Consider the following 27,847-nt stretch of genomic DNA (forward strand, 5'->3'; position numbering starts at 1 on the left):
AAAATAAGTAAATAAATAAAAATGTATTTGAATCAAAATTAGAATTCTGTTGTCAATATGAAACATTGTATGTTCACACCGGTCACAAATAAGCACCTTTTCAGTGACTTTTCCATACAAAATTTCAAACAACACATAAAACTGCATGAAATATATATAATTAAAGTCGGAGCACATCTGAGGAAAGTTTGAAATGAAATTAACTGAATTAAATGGGGTAACGTTTTGCTCACTTAAGCATCCATTGCTAAAGTGAAACATAAACATGATTTCCAGGCGATTTTCCAGGCATCTAACGGAAGGGAACAGATTCTGAAGGGGATACAGAATTTGGCATTACACCCGTCTCTTTTTCTGATTGGCCTGGCCGCGTTACAAGCTTAGGTAGCCCAAGGTGCTCATTAAACGCTTCAAAACTCCCAAGTCCACAGTTTCTTGTTTGCTGACACGCCGCAGACTCCATGCAATAGCTCGTGGAGCGGTCCACCAATCAAATGAAAGCGCAGCCATAATCACCCGGATGTACTCCTGAAGTACTTCCTCGTCAAAACAGTTTCATGCTGGAAGTGTTGAGTGTCCTAGGATTTACTGTGACAGCAAGTGGTTTTTATAACAACTATGCCGGGCCCAGACAAAGAAACAGACCTGACGGAGAGAATTGAAGCGTTTCTGTCCGACCTGAAGCGTGGAGGGAGCGGGACGGGACCGCTGCGGGGCTCGGCGGAGACAGCCCGAGAAACGACAGCCCTGCTCCGCAGAATCACAGCACAGGCACGGTGGAGCAGCGCAGGTGCTTCGTGCTACTCTGTTTCTTAATTTACAGTTTAACTCTGACATTACAGCAGTAAGGACAACAAATATGAAAGCTGTCATTGTAGCTTAACAATGTGGACTATAGTCAAATTTGCTGTAACTGCTGCTGATACTTTATAGGAGGCCTAACCTTTGGTGCATTTTACAGATAGAGAAAGTGTTGTTTAAGGTAACGAGTTTCTCATAAAGGCTTTGGGTTAACTACTGAGGGAGTAAGTAGACTTGGTTTGTTTTCTATATCAGACAGGTCACTGAAATAAGATTATAAAAATTGAGCTTTATTCTTCCCAAATGTAGTTCTGTGCCCAATACACTGTTATACGTAGTAAAATAAATCTATAGCTACATACAAGATTTGCATACATAGTAGAATAAAATATATGTGTGGAGGAAAATATATATATGCATGTAAAATAAATGGAGGTGCAAAGTAAAACTGTCTGCAACACGTGAATGAGAAAACGTGGTACTATAAAGTGTTTCTTTATTGCTAATTAAAAGCAGTGAGTAAACCGTACTGAAAGGTGCATTTGTGGAACTATGCTGCAAATGTTACAAATTACAAATGTAAATGTAACACCTAAATGTTACACTCTCTATTCGTGTAAAGTACAAATGGAAAAGAAAAGGAGTACATATGATTAAAATTATAAGAATAGGAGTTGACAACAGTAGATTTGTCACAAGCTTTAGCATTTACAGATATCTTATTTCCACTAAAATGTTCTCTGTTTCAGGCGATCTGATGGAAATAATCCGGAAAGAGGGGAGGAGGATGACTGCCGCCCAGCCATCAGAGACCACTGTTGGTAACATGATCAGACGTGTGCTGAAGATCATCAGAGAGGAATATGCCAGGTGAGGAGGCCTCAGGGACTGACAGCTGTTGAAACCAGTCACTGCACTGGAAAGGTTATAGATTAAGGTCGTTGATATACACGATATATACGCACTCATATGGCCAGGATGTTATGAATGCTGATCTGGATTTACTGCACATAGCAGGCACGTATACTGAAAAGTCGTACGGTTGTCACTTTATAGCCTCATCGGAAGCAGATGCTGTCAAGTTATATAATCAAAGCAGTGCTCGTTATATTTGTTTGGATGCTTGTGCATTTATTATTGGTTACATTGGGTTTGATTTATAGAACATTATTAACTTAATAATTTTCATTTTCATAAGAGTAAATGTAACAAAGTTAAGCCCTGTTAACATTTTTTTAAAAGAAAAGCCAACAATATATGCAAACAATTTTTTCTTCAGATAATGTGAAAGCAATTTGGTTCGTTTTACAGGTCCATAATTTCCTAATAATTTGGGATAAATTATAATTATAAAATAAGTTTCCTGGAAATAATTATGTAATTTGCTACTGATTATAAGGAAAACAGCCTTTTTCCTCAGAAGAACAGCTCAATTTAAACCAAAGTCAATATTCATTCTTTATTCGTTTATTATTGGAAACTGTATTAGGAAAATACAGATCCATAAAATAAAGTGTTACCTCAAAATCGCAAAAATCCTTCAATATTTTTTTTGTGAAGTTTTTTTTTGACTGTCTTCCCCTGCTGCTTCCCTTTCATGTCCATTCTGTATATGTGTATTTGCTGTAGTACTCGTCTTGTTTGTTCACTACATCTACAGGGAAATTCCCCTTCTTGTCTTTTCCTCTTCATAAGAGCGTGTTTGCTCTGTTGTTTCCTGCAGATCTCGAGGTAGCAGTGAAGAGACAGACCAGCAGGAATCTCTCCACAAGCTGCTGACCTCTGGAGGACTCAGCGAGGAGAATTTCAGACAGCATTTCGCCGCCCTCAAAGCGAACGTCATTGAGGCCATCAATGAGTTGCTGACCGAGCTAGGTACGTTTTTTCTCTTCTTTTTAACAAGCAGGTCATTAATCCATCAGCTGGTATTAGATATTCGTAATTTAAACTGAAGCAAAGTCTGTATTTATTCTGGGAGGTTTAAAAACTCCCTTCACCTCTTCATTTTTCAGAGGGAACAACTGACAACATTGCGATGCAGGCCCTGGAGCACATTCACTCTAATGAGGTCATCATGACTATTGGGCGCTCTCGAACCGTGGAGGCCTTCCTCAAAGACGCTGCTCGCAAACGCAAGTTCCATGTCATCGTGGCAGAGTGCGCCCCCTTCTGCCAGGTAGGCTAAACACATCAAAGATACAAGAAATTTGAAATTATATGTTCATGTAGGAAAAAGAAAACTTACTGAGATAAAAGATTGTTACAATCTTATGTGTTCACCTTCCACCAGGGACATGAGATGGCAACCAGTCTCTCAAAAGCTGGCATCGAAACAACCGTGATTGCAGACGCTGCCATATTTGCAGTCATGTCTCGTGTCAATAAGGTATTTGACACCGCAGAAGACTTTGAAACCGTCATGTCAGAGCATGTGGGTTAACCTGTGTGGCGATCTCTCTTCAGGTCATCATTGGTACGCAGACAGTTCTGGCGAACGGAGGGCTGAGGGCTGTCAATGGGACACACACTCTGGCCCTTGCAGCCAAGCACCACTCAACACCTCTGATTGTTTGTGCTCCCATGTTCAAACTCTCGCCTCAGGTAAGAACACTCTCTTGTCTGCCAGGTTTCTATAATTCCTGCAGACAATAAATGATAAAACTATTTTGTGTTTTTAGTTCCCAAATGAAGAAGATACCTTCCATAAGTTTGTCTCTCCACATGAGGTGCTTCCTTTCACCGAAGGTAACAACTAAATCTTCATCTTTTGAATATCCACTTTTGGAGAATAATATAGTATCTTAAAGTTTGTTTTCTGAGGAATTCAGAGTTTACCATTTGGATTTCAGGTGAGATTCTCTCAAAGGTGAACGTGCACTGTCCGGTGTTTGACTATGTCCCACCTGAGATCATCACACTGTTCATCTCTAACATCGGAGGACATGCACCGTCATACATCTACCGACTGATGAGCGAACTTTACCACCCAGAAGACCACGAACTTTAACCAGTGTAATTAACAAATAAATTAAATTAAATGGTTAAAGCGGTGTCATTTGTGTCTATAATTTTTAGTTCCATACAGCAATTTCTCACTAAAGTCTTGCAAAATGTTAAATGATTTCCATGAAATCAAACATCAGTATCTAAAAATCTAAATGCTTTGTTATTGCAGTTTGTAAAGAAACGGACTCCATGTGTAACAGCATCATTAATAGAGAGAATAAACTGACTGAAGCTAAATACAAGTTAAGGAAGCTTAATTCCATAAAGAGGATGAATGAAACCTCCATTTTCCCCGACTGGCAGCTTCATGGCTGAGAAATGTGTCAGGTCAAAAGTACTGTGTGGTTGGTGTAGTTGCAGGTGTCCTCCAGGTGGAGGCGGTGCAGAAGAAGCAGAAGCAGCTGGTGTGTGAAGGTTTTTCATGGAATAAGAAGAGGAAGATGTAAAGCTATAATGTGTGTGAGTGTGCGCGCGCGCTGAGGAGTGTGAAAAGACCGGGTCCCGCTGTCTCACTCAGGCTGCACTACAGCGTCTATTCACAGGCGCGATCCCACTACTGAGCGGCACGGGGCTTTGACCTGCTCCGTTTCCGACCTGGGCCGGTGCACCTCCTTAGACGACCTGGTGGCCCCGGGCTCCCCAGGAGCACCATATCGATACCGAGCTTAGTGTGGACACCCGATCGGCATAGTCCGCTGCAGCTCAGAGCTCCTGAGCTCAAACGATCCGCCAGCCTCAGCCTCCCGGTAGCTTGGATTACAGGCGCGCGCCACCGCACCCGGCGGCAAACACACACGCTCACAGGGCTTTTGACTTGGACTAACGTGACGTCACCACGGAGCACGCGGCAGCGGCGCAAAATCAAACTGCAGCTGCAGTGATGAAGGCTGATCCCGGAACAGTTGTCACTGCTGAAACTTTGTTTCTCTTTGTGCTGAAGCTCTACAGTGACTCGTTCACGACTGCACGTGACGAGTCAGTCACAGTCAACAAGAGCCACAACAATTAAAACAACAACACACCTTTATCAAGGTCATGTCCGTCACATTCATCAACTGCACGAGATTATTTTTGTATTATTATTATTCATTTATTGTGGACATTCTACAATATAAACACAAACCTGACAATAAAACTTAAATCAAAAACCACAACTCAACAGAAAATCAGTTTGTCAAAAGTAACATTTACTTCTTGGAGTTTCACATTAAGTCAGATTCATTTAGAAACTTTGTAATCTGTCAATGATGATAATAATACGGTATAAAGTAATAGTGCATGAACTGTCAAGTTAAGTGTAGCTTATTAAGGTTATAATCAGAATCAGAAATACTTTATTGATCCCCGAAGGGAAACTCTTTGTTACAGCAGCTCGCCTTTACGTCAGTGAACACAGGAATAGAAGTACAAAATATAATACAATACACTATAAAAACAGGTCAGAAAATAAATTAAGTACCAGGTGGGTGTAAGTATAAGATAAAATAAGTGTGAAGTACCAATGAGACGGAGGATATTGCACAGCAGTAATAGAAGTATGAATAATATCAACAAATAGGGAATTTTAAATTCAAATATTGCACAGGAGTTTTAACACAGGATATTGCACAATTATGTCAAGTATTGCAGAGATGTAATGATCAATGTCCAGTTTAATGACTTACGGTCATATAGACTGACACTTAGAGGGAGGAGTTACAGAGTTTGATGGCCACAGGCAGGAATGACTTCCTGTGGTGCTCTGTGGTGCATTTTGGGGGATGAGTCTTCCGCTGAAGGTGCTCCTTTGTTTGACCAGCACATCATGGAGCGGGTGGGAGACACTGTCCAAGATGGCAGGTAGTTTGGCCAGCATCGTCCTCTCTGACACCACTGCCAGAGAGTCCAGCTCCACCCCCACAATGTCACTGGCCTTACAGATCAGTTTGTTGAGTCTGTTAGCGTCCACTACCCTCAACCTGCTGCCCCAGCATGCAACAGCATACAGGATAGCACTGGCCACCACAGACTCATAAAACATCCTCAGCATTGTCCGGCAGATGTTGAAGGACCTCAGCCTCCTCTGGAAATAGAGGCGGCTCTGGCCCTTCCTGTAAACAGCTTGAGTGTTCTTAGCCCAGTCCAGTTTATTGTCCATGTGTAGTCAATAAGACAATAATATTTTCAACTGACTGACGATACATTTTTATTACCATTTCTTTTAGTATTTTATACAGACGTTTCCTGCCACAAAACTGTAAAATCTATGAGTAGCCCTCATGTCATCAAACCTCAGTGAGAAATGTTTCATCTATGAAATAATCCAACAACTTGCAGTGTGGGAAGAAGCAACAATCAGCCTGTGAGACTTTGGCACTATTGTGAACATACACAGAGTTAAGTTAGCAGGATGTGTGGTTTTGCCCTTTGCAGTGACAACTTACCAAAAAGAAAGTCTGTGGAGGAAAGAAAAGACACTGAAGCTTTTTCTGGCATGGTCCAGGACGTTTTAACACCTGAGACACTGTAAACCAACCTAAAGTTATAGTTGTAGGTATTTTATTTCCCTCTGAGCAAAATGAATGAATACAATGTCAGTTAGCTTCATCTTTGGGTGAAACACTTTGGCCTGATGACACACTTTACATGGAAAACAGCTCGTTGGTAGAAGAGCGGAGATGAAGAATTAGATGGATTTTTTAATGTAAATCATCCGTCAGTGGGTTCAGACAGCAGATCAGAAACATCACATCAACTGTTTTCACACAATAATCACACAGACAAGAAGTGTTTCGGTACAATGGCATTACAACCCCGCAGATACCTGTTGGATCAATGAACCTAAAAGCATCTATTGTAAATATGTTTCTGTGTTGTGTTTCCTTTATTTGAACATTTGCTGCATTTTCACTAGAACAAAACTATCATCACGAAAACACCGAAGGTGAATGGAAGAAGTGTGCTCATGAGTAACCGACAGGAAGCTGTTGAATGTTTGTAGTTTTAGTTTGCTGCCACCTGCAGGACATCGTGAGAAGTAGTCAGTGTGGTTGGTGTAGTTGCAGGTGTCCTCCAGGTGGAGGCGGTGCAGAAGAAGCAGAAGCAGCTGGTGTGTGAAGGTTTTTCATGGAATAAGAAGAGGAAGATGTAAAGCTATAATGTGTGTGAGTGCGCGCGCGCGCGCGCTGAGGAGTGTGAAAAGACCGGGTCCCGCTGTCTCACTCAGGCTGCACTACAGCGTCTATTCACAGGCGCGATCCCACTACTGAGCGGCACGGGGGCTTTGACCTGCTCCGTTTCCGACCTGGGCCGGTGCACCCCTCCTTAGACGACCTGGTGGCCCCGGGCTCCCCCAGGAGCACCATATCGATACCGAGCTTAGTGTGGACACCCGATCGGCATAGTCCGCTGCAGCTCAGAGCTCCTGAGCTCAAACGATCCGCCAGCCTCAGCCTCCCGGTAGCTTGGATTACAGGCGCGCGCCACCGCACCCGGCGGCAAACACACACGCTCACAGGGCTTTTGACTTGGACTAACGTGACGTCACCACGGAGCACGCGGCAGCGGCGCAAAATCAAACTGCAGCTGCAGTGATGAAGGCTGATCCCGGAACAGTTGTCACTGCTGAAACTTTGTTTCTCTTTGTGCTGAAGCTCTACAGTGACTCGTTCACGACTGCACGTGACGAGTCAGTCACAGTCAACAAGAGCCACAACAATTAAAACAACAACACACCTTTATCAAGGTCATGTCCGTCACATTCATCAACTGCACGAGATTATTTTTGTATTATTATTATTCATTTATTGTGGACATTCTACAATATAAACACAAACCTGACAATAAAACTTAAATCAAAAACCACAACTCAACAGAAAATCAGTTTGTCAAAAGTAACATTTACTTCTTGGAGTTTCACATTAAGTCAGATTCATTTAGAAACTTTGTAATCTGTCAATGATGATAATAATACGGTATAAAGTAATAGTGCATGAACTGTCAAGTTAAGTGTAGCTTATTAAGGTTATAATCAGAATCAGAAATACTTTATTGATCCCCGAAGAAAACTCTTTGTTACAGCAGCTCGCCTTTACGTCAGTGAACACAGGAATAGAAGTACAAAATATAATACAATACACTATAAAAACAGGTCAGAAAATAAATTAAGTACCAGGTGGGTGTAAGTATAAGATAAAATAAGTGTGAAGTACCAATGAGACGGAGGATATTGCACAGCAGTAATAGAAGTATGAATAATATCAACAAATAGGGAATTTTAAATTCAAATATTGCACAGGAGTTTTAACACAGGATATTGCACAATTATGTCAAGTATTGCAGAGATGTAATGATCAATGTCCAGTTTAATGACTTACGGTCATATAGACTGACACTTAGAGGAGGAGTTACAGAGTTTGATGGCCACAGGCAGGAATGACTTCCTGTGGTGCTCTGTGGTGCATTTTGGGGATGAGTCTTCCGCTGAAGGTGCTCCTTTGTTTGACCAGCACGTCATGGAGCGGGTGGGAGACACTGTCCAAGATGGCAGGTAGTTTGGCCAGCATCGTCCTCTCTGACACCACTGCCAGAGAGTCCAGCTCCACCCCCACAATGTCACTGGCCTTACAGATCAGTTTGTTGAGTCTGTTAGCGTCCGCTACCCTCAACCTGCTGCCCCAGCATGCAACAGCATACAGGATAGCACTGGCCACCACAGACTCATAAAACATCCTCAGCATTGTCCGGCAGATGTTGAAGGACCTCAGCCTCCTCTGGAAATAGAGGCGGCTCTGGCCCTTCCTGTAAACAGCTTGAGTGTTCTTAGCCCAGTCCAGTTTATTGTCCATGTGTAGTCAATAAGACAATAATATTTTCAACTGACTGACGATACATTTTTATTACCATTTCTTTTTAGTATTTTATACAGACGTTTCCTGCCACAAAACTGTAAAATCTATGAGTAGCCCTCATGTCATCAAACCTCAGTGAGAAATGTTTCATCTATGAAATAATCCAACAACTTGCAGTGTGGGAAGAAGCAACAATCAGCCTGTGAGACTTTGGCACTATTGTGAACATACACAGAGTTAAGTTAGCAGGATGTGTGGTTTTGCCCCTTTGCAGTGACAACTTACCAAAAAGAAAGTCTGTGGAGGAAAGAAAAGACACTGAAGCTTTTTTCTGGCATGGTCCAGGACGTTTTAACACCTGAGACACTGTAAACCAACCTAAAGTTATAGTTGTAGGTATTTTATTTCCCTCTGAGCAAAATGAATGAATACAATGTCAGTTAGCTTCATCTTTGGGTGAAACACTTTGGCCTGATGACACACTTTACATGGAAAACAGCTCGTTGGTAGAAGAGCGGAGATGAAGAATTAGATGGATTTTTTAATGTAAATCATCCGTCAGTGGGTTCAGACAGCAGATCAGAAACATCACATCAACTGTTTTCACACAATAATCACACAGACAAGAAGTGTTTCGGTACAATGGCATTACAACCCCGCAGATACCTGTTGGATCAATGAACCTAAAAGCATCTATTGTAAATATGTTTCTGTGTTGTGTTTCCTTTATTTGAACATTTGCTGCATTTTCACTAGAACAAAACTATCATCACGAAAACACCGAAGGTGAATGGAAGAAGTGTGCTCATGAGTAACCGACAGGAAGCTGTTGAATGTTTGTAGTTTTAGTTTGCTGCCACCTGCAGGACATCGTGAGAAGTAGTCAGTGTGGTTGGTGTAGTTGCAGGTGTCCTCCAGGTGGAGGCGGTGCAGAAGAAGCAGAAGCAGCTGGTGTGTGAAGGTTTTTCATGGAATAAGAAGAGGAAGATGTAAAGCTATAATGTGTGTGAGTGCGCGCGCGCGCGCGCGATGAGGAGTGTGAAAAGACCGGGTCCCGCTGTCTCACTCAGGCTGCACTACAGCGTCTATTCACAGGCGCGATCCCACTACTGAGCGGCACGGGGGCTTTGACCTGCTCCGTTTCCGACCTGGGCCGGTGCACCCCTCCTTAGACGACCTGGTGGCCCCGGGCTCCCCCAGGAGCACCATATCGATACCGAGCTTAGTGTGGACACCCGATCGGCATAGTCCGCTGCAGCTCAGAGCTCCTGAGCTCAAACGATCCGCCAGCCTCAGCCTCCCGGTAGCTTGGATTACAGGCGCGCGCCACCGCACCCGGCGGCAAACACACACGCTCACAGGGCTTTTGACTTGGACTAACGTGACGTCACCACGGAGCACGCGCAGCAGCGGCGCAAAATCAAACTGCAGCTGCAGTGATGAAGGCTGATCCCGGAACAGTTGTCACTGCTGAAACTTTGTTTCTCTTTGTGCTGAAGCTCTACAGTGACTCGTTCACGACTGCACGTGACGAGTCAGTCACAGTCAACAAGAGCCACAACAATTAAAACAACAACACACCTTTATCAAGGTCATGTCCGTCACATTCATCAACTGCACGAGATTATTTTTGTATTATTATTATTCATTTATTGTGGACATTCTACAATATAAACACAAACCTGACAATAAAACTTAAATCAAAACCACAACTCAACAGAAAATCAGTTTGTCAAAAGTAACATTTACTTCTTGGAGTTTCACATTAAGTCAGATTCATTTAGAAACTTTGTAATCTGTCAATGATGATAATAATACGGTATAAAGTAATAGTGCATGAACTGTCAAGTTAAGTGTAGCTTATTAAGGTTATAATCAGAATCAGAAATACTTTATTGATCCCCGAAGGGAAACTCTTTGTTACAGCAGCTCGCCTTTACGTCAGTGAACACAGGAATAGAAGTACAAAATATAATACAATACACTATAAAAACAGGTCAGAAAATAAATTAAGTACCAGGTGGGTGTAAGTATAAGATAAAATAAGTGTGAAGTACCAATGAGACGGAGGATATTGCACAGCAGTAATAGAAGTATGAATAATATCAACAAATAGGGAATTTTAAATTCAAATATTGCACAGGAGTTTTAACACAGGATATTGCACAATTATGTCAAGTATTGCAGAGATGTAATGATCAATGTCCAGTTTAATGACTTACGGTCATATAGACTGACACTTAGAGGGAGGAGTTACAGAGTTTGATGGCCACAGGCAGGAATGACTTCCTGTGGTGCTCTGTGGTGCATTTTGGGGGATGAGTCTTCCGCTGAAGGTGCTCCTTTGTTTGACCAGCACGTCATGGAGCGGGTGGGAGACACTGTCCAAGATGGCAGGTAGTTTGGCCAGCATCGTCCTCTCTGACACCACTGCCAGAGAGTCCAGCTCCACCCCCACAATGTCACTGGCCTTACAGATCAGTTTGTTGAGTCTGTTAGCGTCCACTACCCTCAACCTGCTGCCCCAGCATGCAACAGCATACAGGATAGCACTGGCCACCACAGACTCATAAAACATCCTCAGCATTGTCCGGCAGATGTTGAAGGACCTCAGCCTCCTCTGGAAATAGAGGCGGCTCTGGCCCTTCCTGTAAACAGCTTGAGTGTTCTTAGCCCAGTCCAGTTTATTGTCCATGTGTAGTCAATAAGACAATAATATTTTCAACTGACTGACGATACATTTTTATTACCATTTCTTTTTAGTATTTTATACAGACGTTTCCTGCCACAAAACTGTAAAATCTATGAGTAGCCCTCATGTCATCAAACCTCAGTGAGAAATGTTTCATCTATGAAATAATCCAACAACTTGCAGTGTGGGAAGAAGCAACAATCAGCCTGTGAGACTTTGGCACTATTGTGAACATACACAGAGTTAAGTTAGCAGGATGTGTGGTTTTGCCCCTTTGCAGTGACAACTTACCAAAAAAGAAAGTCTGTGGAGGAAAGAAAAGACACTGAAGCTTTTTTCTGGCATGGTCCAGGACGTTTTAACACCTGAGACACTGTAAACCAACCTAAAGTTATAGTTGTAGGTATTTTATTTCCCTCTGAGCAAAATGAATGAATACAATGTCAGTTAGCTTCATCTTTGGGTGAAACACTTTGGCCTGATGACACACTTTACATGGAAAACAGCTCGTTGGTAGAAGAGCGGAGATGAAGAATTAGATGGATTTTTTAATGTAAATCATCCGTCAGTGGGTTCAGACAGCAGATCAGAAACATCACATCAACTGTTTTCACACAATAATCACACAGACAAGAAGTGTTTCGGTACAATGGCATTACAACCCCGCAGATACCTGTTGGATCAATGAACCTAAAAGCATCTATTGTAAATATGTTTCTGTGTTGTGTTTCCTTTATTTGAACATTTGCTGCATTTTCACTAGAACAAAACTATCATCACGAAAACACCGAAGGTGAATGGAAGAAGTGTGCTCATGAGTAACCGACAGGAAGCTGTTGAATGTTTGTAGTTTTAGTTTGCTGCCACCTGCAGGACATCGTGAGAAGTAGTCAGTGTGGTTGGTGTAGTTGCAGGTGTCCTCCAGGTGGAGGCGGTGCAGAAGAAGCAGAAGCAGCTGGTGTGTGAAGGTTTTCATGGAATAAGAAGAGGAAGATGTAAAGCTATAATGTGTGTGAGTGCGCGCGCGCGCGCTGAGAGAGTGTGAAAAGACCGGGTCCCGCTGTCTCACTCAGGCTGCACTACAGCGTCTATTCACAGGCGCGATCCCACTACTGAGCGGCACGGGGCTTTGACCTGCTCCGTTTCCGACCTGGGCCGGTGCACCCCCCTTAGACGACCTGGTGGCCCCGGGCTCCCCAGGAGCACCATATCGATACCGAGCTTAGTGTGGACACCCGATCGGCATAGTCCGCTGCAGCTCAGAGCTCCTGAGCTCAAACGATCCGCCAGCCTCAGCCTCCCGGTAGCTTGGATTACAGGCGCGCGCCACCGCACCCGGCGGCAAACACACACGCTCACAGGGCTTTTGACTTGGACTAACGTGACGTCACCACGGAGCACGCGGCAGCGGCGCAAAATCAAACTGCAGCTGCAGTGATGAAGGCTGATCCCGGAACAGTTGTCACTGCTGAAACTTTGTTTCTCTTTGTGCTGAAGCTCTACAGTGACTCGTTCACGACTGCACGTGACGAGTCAGTCACAGTCAACAAGAGCCACAACAATTAAAACAACAACACACCTTTATCAAGGTCATGTCCGTCACATTCATCAACTGCACGAGATTATTTTTGTATTATTATTATTCATTTATTGTGGACATTCTACAATATAAACACAAACCTGACAATAAAACTTAAATCAAAACCACAACTCAACAGAAAATCAGTTTGTCAAAAGTAACATTTACTTCTTGGAGTTTCACATTAAGTCAGATTCATTTAGAAACTTTGTAATCTGTCAATGATGATAATAATACGGTATAAAGTAATAGTGCATGAACTGTCAAGTTAAGTGTAGCTTATTAAGGTTATAATCAGAATCAGAAATACTTTATTGATCCCCGAAGGGAAACTCTTTACAGCAGCAGCTCGCCTTTACGTCAGTGAACACAGGAATAGAAGTACAAAATATAATACAATACACTATAAAAACAGGTCAGAAAATAAATTAAGTACCAGGTGGGTGTAAGTATAAGATAAAATAAGTGTGAAGTACCAATGAGACGGAGGATATTGCACAGCAGTAATAGAAGTATGAATAATATCAACAAATAGGGAATTTTAAATTCAAATATTGCACAGGAGTTTTAACACAGGATATTGCACAATTATGTCAAGTATTGCAGAGATGTAATGATCAATGTCCAGTTTAATGACTTACGGTCATATAGACTGACACTTAGAGGGAGGAGTTACAGAGTTTGATGGCCACAGGCAGGAATGACTTCCTGTGGTGCTCTGTGGTGCATTTTGGGGGATGAGTCTTCCGCTGAAGGTGCTCCTTTGTTTGACCAGCACGTCATGGAGCGGGTGGGAGACACTGTCCAAGATGGCAGGTAGTTTGGCCAGCATCGTCCTCTCTGACACCACTGCCAGAGAGTCCAGCTCCACCCCCACAATGTCACTGGCCTTACAGATCAGTTTGTTGAGTCTGTTAGCGTCCGCTACCCTCAACCTGCTGCCCCAGCATGCAACAGCATACAGGATAGCACTGGCCACCACAGACTCATAAAACATCCTCAGCATTGTCCGGCAGATGTTGAAGGACCTCAGCCTCCTCTGGAAATAGAGGCGGCTCTGGCCCTTCCTGTAAACAGCTTGAGTGTTCTTAGCCCAGTCCAGTTTATTGTCCATGTGTAGTCAATAAGACAATAATATTTTCAACTGACTGACGATACATTTTTATTACCATTTCTTTTTAGTATTTTATACAGACGTTTCCTGCCACAAAACTGTAAAATCTATGAGTAGCCCTCATGTCATCAAACCTCAGTGAGAAATGTTTCATCTATGAAATAATCCAACAACTTGCAGTGTGGGAAGAAGCAACAATCAGCCTGTGAGACTTTGGCACTATTGTGAACATACACAGAGTTAAGTTAGCAGGATGTGTGGTTTTGCCCCTTTGCAGTGACAACTTACCAAAAAGAAAGTCTGTGGAGGAAAGAAAAGACACTGAAGCTTTTTTCTGGCATGGTCCAGGACGTTTTAACACCTGAGACACTGTAAACCAACCTAAAGTTATAGTTGTAGGTATTTTATTTCCCTCTGAGCAAAATGAATGAATACAATGTCAGTTAGCTTCATCTTTGGGTGAAACACTTTGGCCTGATGACACACTTTACATGGAAAACAGCTCGTTGGTAGAAGAGCGGAGATGAAGAATTAGATGGATTTTTTAATGTAAATCATCCGTCAGTGGGTTCAGACAGCAGATCAGAAACATCACATCAACTGTTTTCACACAATAATCACACAGACAAGAAGTGTTTCGGTACAATGGCATTACAACCCCGCAGATACCTGTTGGATCAATGAACCTAAAAGCATCTATTGTAAATATGTTTCTGTGTTGTGTTTCCTTTATTTGAACATTTGCTGCATTTTCACTAGAACAAAACTATCATCACGAAAACACCGAAGGTGAATGGAAGAAGTGTGCTCATGAGTAACCGACAGGAAGCTGTTGAATGTTTGTAGTTTTAGTTTGCTGCCACCTGCAGGACATCGTGAGAAGTAGTCAGTGTGGTTGGTGTAGTTGCAGGTGTCCTCCAGGTGGAGGCGGTGCAGAAGAAGCAGAAGCAGCTGGTGTGTGAAGGTTTTTCATGGAATAAGAAGAGGAAGATGTAAAGCTATAATGTGTGTGAGTGCGCGCGCGCTGAGGAGTGTGAAAAGACCGGGTCCCGCTGTCTCACTCAGGCTGCACTACAGCGTCTATTCACAGGCGCGATCCCACTACTGAGCGGCACGGGGCTTTGACCTGCTCCGTTTCCGACCTGGGCCGGTGCACCCTCCTTAGACGACCTGGTGGCCCCGGGCTCCCCAGGAGCACCATATCGATACCGAGCTTAGTGTGGACACCCGATCGGCATAGTCCGCTGCAGCTCAGAGCTCCTGAGCTCAAACGATCCGCCAGCCTCAGCCTCCCGGTAGCTTGGATTACAGGCGCGCGCCACCGCACCCGGCGGCAAACACACACGCTCACAGGGCTTTTGACTTGGACTAACGTGACGTCACCACGGAGCACGCGGCAGCGGCGCAAAATCAAACTGCAGCTGCAGTGATGAAGGCTGATCCCGGAACAGTTGTCACTGCTGAAACTTTGTTTCTCTTTGTGCTGAAGCTCTACAGTGACTCGTTCACGACTGCACGTGACGAGTCAGTCACAGTCAACAAGAGCCACAACAATTAAAACAACAACACACCTTTATCAAGGTCATGTCCGTCACATTCATCAACTGCACGAGATTATTTTTGTATTATTATTATTCATTTATTGTGGACATTCTACAATATAAACACAAACCTGACAATAAAACTTAAATCAAAAACCACAACTCAACAGAAAATCAGTTTGTCAAAAGTAACATTTACTTCTTGGAGTTTCACATTAAGTCAGATTCATTTAGAAACTTTGTAATCTGTCAATGATGATAATAATACGGTATAAAGTAATAGTGCATGAACTGTCAAGTTAAGTGTAGCTTATTAAGGTTATAATCAGAATCAGAAATACTTTATTGATCCCCGAAGGGAAACTCTTTGTTACAGCAGCTCGCCTTTACGTCCAGTGAACACAGGAATAGAAGTACAAAATATAATACAATACACTATAAAAACAGGTCAGAAAATAAATTAAGTACCAGGTGGGTGTAAGTATAAGATAAAATAAGTGTGAAGTACCAATGAGACGGAGGATATTGCACAGCAGTAATAGAAGTATGAATAATATCAACAAATAGGGAATTTTAAATTCAAATATTGCACAGGAGTTTTAACACAGGATATTGCACAATTATGTCAAGTATTGCAGAGATGTAATGATCAATGTCCAGTTTAATGACTTACGGTCATATAGACTGACACTTAGAGGGAGGAGTTACAGAGTTTGATGGCCACAGGCAGGAATGACTTCCTGTGGTGCTCTGTGGTGCATTTTGGGGGATGAGTCTTCCGCTGAAGGTGCTCCTTTGTTTGACCAGCACGTCATGGAGCGGGTGGGAGACACTGTCCAAGATGGCAGGTAGTTTGGCCAGCATCGTCCTCTCTGACACCACTGCCAGAGAGTCCAGCTCCACCCCCACAATGTCACTGGCCTTACAGATCAGTTTGTTGAGTCTGTTAGCGTCCACTACCCTCAACCTGCTGCCCCAGCATGCAACAGCATACAGGATAGCACTGGCCACCACAGACTCATAAAACATCCTCAGCATTGTCCGGCAGATGTTGAAGGACCTCAGCCTCCTCTGGAAATAGAGGCGGCTCTGGCCCTTCCTGTAAACAGCTTGAGTGTTCTTAGCCCAGTCCAGTTTATTGTCCATGTGTAGTCAATAAGACAATAATATTTTCAACTGACTGACGATACATTTTTATTACCATTTCTTTTTAGTATTTTATACAGACGTTTCCTGCCACAAAACTGTAAAATCTATGAGTAGCCCTCATGTCATCAAACCTCAGTGAGAAATGTTTCATCTATGAAATAATCCAACAACTTGCAGTGTGGGAAGAAGCAACAATCAGCCTGTGAGACTTTGGCACTATTGTGAACATACACAGAGTTAAGTTAGCAGGATGTGTGGTTTTGCCCCTTTGCAGTGACAACTTACCAAAAAGAAAGTCTGTGGAGGAAAGAAAAGACACTGAAGCTTTTTCTGGCATGGTCCAGGACGTTTTAACACCTGAGACACTGTAAACCAACCTAAAGTTATAGTTGTAGGTATTTTATTTCCCTCTGAGCAAAATGAATGAATACAATGTCAGTTAGCTTCATCTTTGGGTGAAACACTTTGGCCTGATGACACACTTTACATGGAAAACAGCTCGTTGGTAGAAGAGCGGAGATGAAGAATTAGATGGATTTTTTAATGTAAATCATCCGTCAGTGGGTTCAGACAGCAGATCAGAAACATCACATCAACTGTTTTCACACAATAATCACACAGACAAGAAGTGTTTCGGTACAATGGCATTACAACCCCGCAGATACCTGTTGGATCAATGAACCTAAAAGCATCTATTGTAAATATGTTTCTGTGTTGTGTTTCCTTTATTTGAACATTTGCTGCATTTTCACTAGAACAAAACTATCATCACGAAAACACCGAAGGTGAATGGAAGAAGTGTGCTCATGAGTAACCGACAGGAAGCTGTTGAATGTTTGTAGTTTTAGTTTGCTGCCACCTGCAGGACATCGTGAGAAGTAGTCAGTGTGGTTGGTGTAGTTGCAGGTGTCCTCCAGGTGGAGGCGGTGCAGAAGAAGCAGAAGCAGCTGGTGTGTGAAGGTTTTTCATGGAATAAGAAGAGGAAGATGTAAAGCTATAATGTGTGTGAGTGCGCGCGCGCTGAGGAGTGTGAAAAGACCGGGTCCCGCTGTCTCACTCAGGCTGCACTACAGCGTCTATTCACAGGCGCGATCCCACTACTGAGCGGCACGGGGCTTTGACCTGCTCCGTTTCCGACCTGGGCCGGTGCACCCCTCCTTAGACGACCTGGTGGCCCCGGGCTCCCCCAGGAGCACCATATCGATACCGAGCTTAGTGTGGACACCCGATCGGCATAGTCCGCTGCAGCTCAGAGCTCCTGAGCTCAAACGATCCGCCAGCCTCAGCCTCCCGGTAGCTTGGATTACAGGCGCGCGCCACCGCACCCGGCGGCAAACACACACGCTCACAGGGCTTTTGACTTGGACTAACGTGACGTCACCACCTTGGGAAGGTATGGGTCAAACCCTCTGATGAAAGTCCATCAAGTACCTAGTTTCAGATCATGCAGGGGCTCATGTAGTCTGTAGTTTCATAGCTCTTTATCATTAAAAAAAGCTACAGCCTAGGTTTTTAAAAACTTATTTTATTTTGTGATTTTTTTTATTGGTGATGTACTGAAAATGTAGGCCTAATCAAAAGAAACACCCCAAGTCATACCAAGTGAGTATAGATAAATCAAAAGAAAAGTCTGGATTTTTTTTATATTTTATTCTTTAAATTAACTTTACAATTGCTGAATGCTGTTTCAAAGCTTTCTCTACACTGCCAGGAATAAAATTCCTTTGTTTTTTATTTACCTAAAAAATTTTAAAATTTAAATGTAGGCAGAAATATTGGAACCAGCCTATAAAATATTAATTATGTGTCTTTTTAAATGGTAGGATGTAACTCTCCTCCCAGGCTCCTATAACCCCCAAATTCCCACAAAAGATGAGGACAGGGACATGACCTCAGTGTCCATAGATAGACAGACAGACAGATAGATAGATCAAGTGTAATTGTAATATCTAATCTGTCTACAGCTCTCCCAGCTAAAATCCACTGGGAGTTTTGGTGTGTCTGCCAAGTGTAACGTTGTGTTGAGTGGTTGGATGTGAAGGCTTGGGATGAGGGTCAGAGCATGAGAGGGGTTTTGGCACCCTGCTATGCTCTAACAGAGAGAGTGTATTGTTCTCTGACCTAAATTTATTGACCTGGAACTGTAGGAAAAAAAAGGTCAGAATGAATGGGACGCAGCAACATGTCTTCACTCTCCACTGCACCACATTTGCTGGTCAGACCATGACATCATCAAAACCGTCAAATAACATTTTCGGACACTTAGCCCCTTTGAAAAGAGCGCAGTAGGCAAGATTAAGACCCAGAGCTGCAACCAGCAGTGTGACATATCTGGTCTCAGTTTCCCCAAAACGCATGATGGGGAACAAACAGGAGATGGGATATCCACATTTGAAAAGAAAAATGAAACTAATTGTTGCAGATTAATCAATAAAAAAATTTATGTGAACTGGTGCAGAGATTTCAAAACAGAATCAGGTTCAAGAAAAGGGCCCCAAATATCCAAAACACATTCTGTGTTTTAGAATTAAAAGAAATTTGCTGTTTTATTTGAATGATAGTTTAAGAGCTTTTTTTTTTTTTAGCTGTGACCATGGCTAACATCTGTGCCTCTTGGTGGCTATACAAAAACTTCTCATGACAGAATAGGCAAGAGAAATCATCTCATCATTCATCATTCATGTTCTCGTGTTTGTGATTCTCTGTGTTGAGTCAATGTAAAAAAAAATATATTTAAAGTAGAACATATCCTGTGCGTTCCTGTTCTGTCTGTCTGCCTCGTCCCTTTTGGGCTTCTTGCCTTCGCCAACTGTCTGTCTGTTGCTGACTTCTGACCTGAACATAGACAAAGTAAACCTCACTTTTATCTTTTCTGGCTCTGCCTTTGAGTTTCTGCCTTCGAGTCCACACCTTACTCACTAGAACCACATTTAGATGTGACACAAAGACACACTGATGTCACTCTCTTTGGCCAGCAGTTCTCATCAGCATCTCAAACACATCCAGTGGCATCATCACATTTATGGGTGTGTCTTGGTAAGGACCCACTTATCATTTTTCTGTGCTCACAAGCTCGTCTTGGTGCGTAGAAGAGGATGAGGAGGAGGGAGCAGATAAATCTCATTCTCTTTTTCATCACACTGACTTCATTCTTCACAGCCCTCTGATGAGACAGGGGAGCAAACCTGGGTGGAGTCTGGAGATTTACGGCCTACAGAAGTGTGCAGGCCATTAAAGCCCAGTGCCCTGCTAATGAACAGTCAGTGCAATCTCACTGAGAGGAGCACAGTATGTATAGAGCTCATCGATCCAGTGTCATCCTTAGGGACATGCTGCAAGCTGTAGTCTGACACTGTCACAAGATTCGTCTTTATTTTCTAATCAAAACCCGTGTTGGATTATATGGTGTTGTATATCTGACCTCGGATAACATGTTATTGTGTTATGGTTTAAGTTTCATAGGTACTCAGTCAAAGCAAAAATTGAATTCACCTTATTAAACACTGCTGAGTAGCAATTACTAGATCTGAGGCTGGGAGTCTTCTACCAAATAGCAACAAAATTTTCCCTCCATGGTGTGAATGAATGCATCGTGTTACCACCTCCCCCAACATACACACACACAACATCATTATTCCTTTTACCTCCCCTGGGTATTGACGTGCAGCCGGCAGCCCCAGCTGTTGCCCGGTGATGCAGAGCTCCAAACTGTGCAGCGTGTTGTCATCAGAGTGCTGGCGTCTCATGGGAGAGCAGAGATGAGTGCTGTAATTAGCGGGGAACGAGGCCAGCGGCAAGCCAAGTGTTCCTGTGGGGGCCCCTGGAGGCCTCTGGGGACTTTAAGACGCGTGGCTAACCTGTGGGGCACAACATGTGGCTTTTAGTGCAGAGTCAAAGCGTGACATATAACAAGTTCTGATTTCGTAGACCTAAAGCAAGCAGCACACAAGCAAGTTTTACAGAGAGTACAGAGGTGAATATGGATTTGCTCTTGAATTCTACACTCATTATCAGAGCAGAGGGAGATAGCACTAATTATCGATTTTCGATCATAGAAAAAAATCAATGATTCATAATTCATGTCAAGCCCTTGAATTAAAAATAGAAAATAACAGTAACAAAAAATAAATAATTGGCGTCGCGGCTGGTGTGGTCTCATTGCAAGATGGTCTGTAGTGTAATATTACATTACAAAAATTTGATGACAAACATTTCAATTAAAAATAAAATTTTATTTAAATTAAAAAATGTAATTGTTACAAAGTTATTCAATTACAAAGTAATCGATTACAAAAGTAATCCGATTACAAATTAACCTGATTACCAAAGTAATTCAAATACAGATTCCCTTAGATATATATTTTTTAATAAAAGTATTCAGATTACAAAGATTACAGTTTTTTTATACTTGTCAAGAAGTATGGTTTTCCACTTATGGCCACACCAGTGGTGGAAGAAGTACTCAGATCATTTACTTGAGAAAAAGTAGCAATAGCACAATGTAAAAATACTCAAATATTGACTGAAGTAGTTTTATAAGCAAAATGTAGTTAAAGTATCCAAAGTAAAAGTATTCAAAATGCAGACTGGTCCCTTTCAGGAGTTTATATTATTATACATATGACTGTTGGCATTTATGCATTAACTTGTAAGTAGTATTGTTGCAGCTGGTTCTTCCTGCTTTATATAGTGTTGGGCATTTTCATCTTAAACAATCTTATAAGGTAACTTTATGTTCTGTATGTATACAAATATAAATTTTTGTATGATCCGCTTTAATCTGTGAAGTTACTATAGCTGCCAAATAAATGTAGTGAAGTAAAAACTACGTGCGTCATTTTACGTGCGAACATGTATGAAGAGCAACAAAGTCCGTGTAGGGGTGAGGTGAGGGCGGATGGATGTGTCAAACAAACACAGGATGTTCGCCCAGGAGACCGCTATTTGTGTCCCTTCCAGGGCTCTCTTGGTGCTTTGAGGCAGATATTTAAAAACTGTAAGTCCTAATGCTTAAATAATGGCATTGCGTAAAAGAGGACACATTTGTCTACATTTTGATTTGATTTGAAAAAAATTAAAGCAATAACTACAAATGTGTCAGTCAGTAACATCAGTGATGTAGGTGGGAATGGGTGAGCATGATGGAGTGTAAGGTGCTGCTGCAAGCGGGTTCCTCTGGTACCTTCACGTACACACAGGAAGACACAGTAAGTAGTACACCACACCCGCATATCAGCAAGACAGTCAAGACGCCAAATTTGTTGGTGCAGGATGTTTAATCTGTTTATGTGGAGGGGATCCCTGTTTCATGTCATCAGGAGCCTGAAGAGCCATTCAGGAAGCTGCTGAGAGCAACTTTTACTAAGGACCTGAGAGAACTCCTGAGCTAAAAGAAGGGGTGGGGTTTACTCTGTTACTATGGCGGACATCATGTTTCATAATTCATTTACTCACTGTGATGGGTTGACTTTTGACAGGTGTCAGTGAATGTGAAATAATATATTCACATGACATTAAAGCTATTACATTAAATGAAATGAATTGCCTGAAAAACCTTGAAGCCCAAATGCATCGCACTGCTCTGCTGCAAACTTGGAAGCTGAACTGCATTACCCAGAGAAGCTAAGAGCTGAAATACATTGCCAGAAAAGCCAGAAGTTGAAATGAATTACCTGTAAAGGCTGATAGAAGAATTGCTTTGTATTAATATCAGACAGATGAACTGCATTGCTAAATACTTATAGTTCACCTGTTTCACTAAACTCACTTCTCTCATGTCGTGTGTTCCATTGCACCATACACTCTGATTTGGCTCGCAGCTGGTGTGGTCCCATTGCAAGATGGTCTGTAGTGTAATATTACATTACAAAAATTAGATGACAAACATTTCAATTAAAAATAAAAATTTAATTTAAATTTAAAAATGTAATTATTACAAAAGTAATCCGATTACAAGAGTAGTCTAATTACAAAAGTAATCGATTACAAAGTAATCTAATTACAAAAGTAATTCGATTACAAGCGTAATCTAATTAATTTAGTAATCCGATTACAAAGTAATCCGATTACAAAAGCAATCTAATTAACAAGTAATCAGATTACAAAGTAATCTAATTAATTTAGTAATCCGATTACCAAAGTAATCCGATTACAAAAGTAATCCGATTACAAAGTAATCGATTACAAAAGTAATCCGATTACAAAGTAATCTGATTACAAAAGTAATCCAATTAAAAAGGTAATCCGATTACCAAAGTAATCTGATTACAGAGTAATCCGATTACCAAAGTAATCCGATTACAAAAGTAATCCGATTACCAACGTAATCTGATTACAAAAGTAATCCGATTACAAAGTAATCTGATCACCAAAGTAATCTGATCACCAAAGTAAGACAGGTCTCAGTGAATGTGAAATAATATATTCACATCACATTAAAGCTATTACATTAAATTAAAATAGATTACATTCTTTTAATTAGGTTACATACTGTGTACTTGGCACTTTAACAGCTGCACCTTCAGAAGTCGACTCTTTGTTAGGAACATCATCCGCTTTCACCAAGGGACTAAGAGAACACCTAAGCTAAAAGAAAGGGTGGGGTTTATTCTGTTTGGTTGACATCATGTTTCAGAATCAATTTACTCATTATGTCTCTAGTGATGGGTTGACAAGTGACCGGTTTGTGTCAGTACATTACATTAAATCCATCACTGAACATTAAATTAGATTAGAAAAAACTTGAAACTGAATTAATAAAAAAATATAGTTCAACAGAATTGAATTTAAAAAATAAATAATATTAGATAATGTGACAGAAACATTTGGTGGTGAGTTTTTACATCACATTAAAGTCATTACATTACATTAATCTAGATTACACTACATTAAAGCCAACGTGGTGAAGGTTTGAAGAGGATTTGAAGATTCCTGCCACTCACTTCCATTATAAGAATTTGTTGACAAAAGAAAAAAGTTGGATACAAGCATAAATGTCCTTAAAGAGTTTAACATTTTGACATTTGAATAGTTTGTGTAGTTGAAAGTATGTAGAAGTAGTCAACTGAAAAACCTACAGAAGATGGAGTAATAATTAAGATTTTAAGAACAACAGTCTGAATGCTGCTGAGTCAGCCTTTACACTATTATAGCTCATAAAAAGTGGAAGCAACCTCAGGAGACACATGATTACCCTTCCAGGGCAGGTATGTGGCTATGTGTCTAGAAGAAGTCTGCCTCAACTCTCACTTTTTATTCGAGGACTCTTGTGACAGACTCCTCTGTCTGTCACTGGCAGTGACTAGTTAAATATGCACGTCTGTTGTCATGTAAACAAACCAAGTACCTATCAGTTGTGCGCTCGAGATCAGACTGGAGGCGTTAACCACTCAAGTAAAAGATGTGTAGGCTACTTGCTATTTACGTTTGTACTTTTTAAACAGAAAACATACGTTTTATATTGTGATATTTCTACGTTTCTTTACTAGAAATGACAAGTAGGTTGTCATTAGCAATGTTCATTGAGCTCCCTTGCGATCTCCCTCCAGCCACCTTATTTAGGTTTTTGTAGGGAAGATGCGTCGCATCGCATGCAATTAGGACATTGGTGTAACTAATTTCAAACCCAACGCTCAGGAATGATCAGCCTCACATGTGACTAAATGAAAAAGACGATAAATGATGTAAAAAGTTTTTCTTGCTGACAGACAGACTCTCCTACTCTGGCTGACTTTAACTGTATCCATTAAGAAAAGTTAATGGGGGAAATATCACATCATGAAAAGAAAAATCTTTTTTAATAAATGAAGAAAGTTGATGGTTGTCCTTTTGTTGTTCAGACCTACAATTAACACAGATTTTTAACTAGATGGTGAATCAGAGAACACATCAAATATAACATGTGGGAGTGATACACTTGAGTTTAATCTGTTATCTGTCTTCACTCAGGTATGAAACTCCAGTGATTTTGTGATGTATCAGATCAGTCCGATCAGCTGCAGCGTCCAATCAATAACTGAAAGAAGGGAGACTGAAGCTGTATCCTCGCTCATTGCTCCTCAGAGATCCCTCCTCGCTCCTCGGAGCACAAATAAGAGACTTAGGATGGCCTTCAAGATAGCGGACCAGAGCGACTGCCAGTTCAAGCGAGGATCGAGGAAATGACAAATAAGAGACTTGGGATGCACCCCATATATGTGTGGGGCACCCAGGTGTGAGCAATTTGACCTATTTTCTGGCCTAATTAAGAGTTTTGTCAAATGTAATGTTTTCCTTAAATATGTTCAAGATGAAGCTGAATATGTTTATGTATTTTCATGATGTGTTTTGGACATCAGTGGTCATATTATGGTTGTTTTGATATTAATTGATAAGTTTGTCTGTATGATGCAGTGGAAGGAGTCAACCATGTATAAAAAGAGCAGGGGCGTCCTTCTGTATGTGTGGTGCTGAGCAGACTGGTGGTAGGAGCAGGTCCAGTTTTCAAATCACCTTTTATTTTAGAACAATAAATACACCATCCCACTAGTAGACAAAGTCTCAGGTTTTGGAGCTTAAAAAGTCATTTCTCATGTCAGTTTTTGGCCAAACTACACTCACTCAGGAACAGAATGTGACACTTTTGAATAGAAAGTAAATCTTGTCAATTTAAGTTTACATATATTTATATAGCCCAAAATCACAAATCTGCCTTCCAGGATGGACAGACATGCAAGAGATGTCATATAGTCTAGAAGAATAAAAAGAGATAACATAGTAAAATTACAATGTGGAGAAATATTGACCATATTAGGTCAATAAAGTGCAAACAGAGTATGGATCAGAGAAGACATTTAGCAGCTTCCAGATGCAGCCACTGGTAGAATCTGAACCATGAAACCTCCTCTGTATGACAAAGACCTGGAGAGAGGACAGACCACACATACAACAAGAGGCAAAACTCATACCACACACACACTTGTTTTGTGTGTGTGTGTGTGTGTGTGTGTGTGTGTGATGCGCCCCCTTTCTGTCTGTGTCTGCGTGCGCTGGTGTGTGCAGGTGTATGACGGCTGCTTATGCTCCATCTGCGTCTGCTGCTGATGAGTAAAGCCATGAAATAGATCCAGCTGGAGATGTGCAGAGGAGACTGAGGCCTCCTGGGAAATCATCCACACTTCCACCAGCACCGTGTCAACTTCTTTAGCACCCCAGAGAGCTATCAATAAGTGGGTAATTGAATTTTAAGCACAAACACGGCCGTCAAATGAGCGTCGAAGGGGTGTGTGATGGGGGATGTTTAGCTGTGTGAACATGGTGAGGCTGTCATCTGGCCCATTGGGAGTTTGCACAGGAAGGATGAATGTTTAATCCATTAAATAACAATTACAGCCTGTAATGGTCCAGAGTGGCTGGTGGAAGGAGGGGGGGAGGGAGCCAACATGGCTGAACTGCCCACGTGCCTGAAAATGAATTTGCTTCTTCATGACCCAAAACATCCTTACATCACAGTGTTTGAGTAAACATGTTTACCATACAGGCTAAATAAAGCTATGTGTTTTGGGAGCAAATTTGGGAATTTGGGGGGGGGGTTTAACAACCATGAGGGAAAATATGTATGTTCTACAGTTAAAAACTTACACATTGTGAGTATTTTTTGACTTCATTTATTTATTTATGCTTTGAAACTGCTTTGAAAATAGATAAGATTAGATAACTTTTTTTTATTCCCAGTGGGGAAACCAATTTGGTCACCCATGCACAATGACAAATAACAAGAGAGACACGAATCAGACAGGTAACCTCAGACAATATATGAAAGACATGCTGCAACAGTTGTAACACTAACACACAAACTAACACATATTCCAAGAAGACATTAGCTCAGGAACCTGCCTACCACAAAATTAAAAACAATGTAAATTTTTCAGTTAATAAATAAAAGGCCAATCATAACTGATGCACCTAAAAACAAAACCACTAAATTAGGAAATACATATAAAAAGAAAGCTTAAACATTGTCAAAAATTCCACCCCTATCTCAGAAAACAAGCAAAACTGACATGTCATGTCATTTATAAATAAGCTAAATTCAATGTCCTCCGAACTCATTTGTACACAAACAATATGCTGATGACGATCTGACTTAAATCAAAGGTGATGCCAATATTTTATTCAGTCAACAAAAAAAACTCACTTGTAAGAACAGCTTGTCAGAGTAAAAAACAGACTCTCTCGAGTCAGAAGTGAACAGATGTTTGCAGAGATTACATTTCCACTCTGACTGTAAATTAAGCATGTGGACTGCATAACAAAATTATTTTCTGGCATCTACAAGTGGGAGGACAGACAGAGAGGAAAACACAGAGTATTAATCCCAGGGAAATCATGAAAATAAGGAAAATGGAATCAAATGGTGTCAAAACTCTGTTCAGTGTCAAAAATAACGCTTTCACGTGAATCAAAACGTTGGCTGGCTGCTGGAGTTTTAGCATTTTATAAGATTACAGCTAATTGCAAAGTGTGACCCCTTAGTTTGTGATTATTAATGTCACTTGGAGAAAAAAATGACACTTACCTAGAAATCAAACAGAAAAGAGTTCACAAACTCTTCCCTTAAAATGTATCACCAAATAAGTGACATTCATGTGTTTACAGAATTTTTAAATTATCAGCAGCCATGAGTGACTTTTTTTTTTTTTTGACTTGGTAAAATCGAGTCTTCTCAGTAAAAGACAAGCTGGTGTTAAATCCACATCTGAATCAGACATGAAACTAAGAAACATTTGGGGCATTAAACGATTAGAAACATCTAAAGGCCTAAATGGAGAACTAAATGTTTGTGTCTTGCATGTTTACTTGTTTTGCACATAAAAGCTATCATGCTGCTCAAGATGCATAAAATATAAATACAATAATTTTGCATTGTCTGATCACTGTAAAGTTAGTGACTTCATCCTCCCTTACACTCAGACACACACAGCTCCCTGAACACAGTGTGTCAGTGTGATCGTTAAATTGCACTCGTGATCCAAAACGAGTTTGCTAGCTGTGGTTTTCTCATGATGCTCACACAATGGCCTGTATATGGGAGCTGCCTGGTGGCATTGCTTAATTAGGCGAAGAGTTGATTCATTTGCACTAATTGACAGCTAATTA

At 41.4% G+C, this 27,847-nt stretch overlaps 1 protein-coding gene and 1 long non-coding RNA gene across 2 annotated transcripts; both read left to right on the plus strand.

Moving 5' to 3' along the window:
* Positions 1 to 523: 523 nt before the first annotated feature.
* eif2b2 (eukaryotic translation initiation factor 2B, subunit 2 beta) lies at positions 524 to 3,851 on the plus strand. Its single transcript, XM_044168393.1, has 8 exons — positions 524 to 790; positions 1,551 to 1,671; positions 2,525 to 2,676; positions 2,814 to 2,977; positions 3,092 to 3,187; positions 3,265 to 3,402; positions 3,480 to 3,546; positions 3,651 to 3,851. Exons 1-8 carry the CDS (start codon positions 619 to 621, stop codon positions 3,806 to 3,808), a joined length of 1,068 nt encoding a protein of 355 aa, XP_044024328.1. The 5' UTR covers positions 524 to 618; the 3' UTR covers positions 3,809 to 3,851.
* A 13,196-nt stretch (positions 3,852 to 17,047) lies between these two features.
* Positions 17,048 to 27,604, plus strand: LOC122863521. Its single transcript, XR_006375025.1, has 2 exons — positions 17,048 to 18,104; positions 24,659 to 27,604. It is a non-coding gene; the product is annotated as an uncharacterized LOC122863521 (long non-coding RNA).
* Positions 27,605 to 27,847: the final 243 nt, after the last annotated feature.

This window comes from Siniperca chuatsi, linkage group LG16 (genome assembly GCF_020085105.1).
Source record: "Siniperca chuatsi isolate FFG_IHB_CAS linkage group LG16, ASM2008510v1, whole genome shotgun sequence".
NCBI classification, from domain to species: Eukaryota; Metazoa; Chordata; class Actinopteri; order Centrarchiformes; family Sinipercidae; genus Siniperca; species Siniperca chuatsi.

Bases quoted from the DNA above. Each gene is read 5' to 3' on its own strand.
- eif2b2 (XM_044168393.1), top strand. From the start codon at position 619: ATGCCGGGCCCAGACAAAGAAACAGACCTGACGGAGAGAATTGAAGCG. The intron at 791-1,550 runs GTGCTTCGTGCT...TCTCTGTTTCAG, and splicing joins GGCACGGTGGAGCAGCGCAG to GCGATCTGATGGAAATAATC. The intron at 3,188-3,264 runs GTATTTGACACC...ATCTCTCTTCAG, and splicing joins TCATGTCTCGTGTCAATAAG to GTCATCATTGGTACGCAGAC.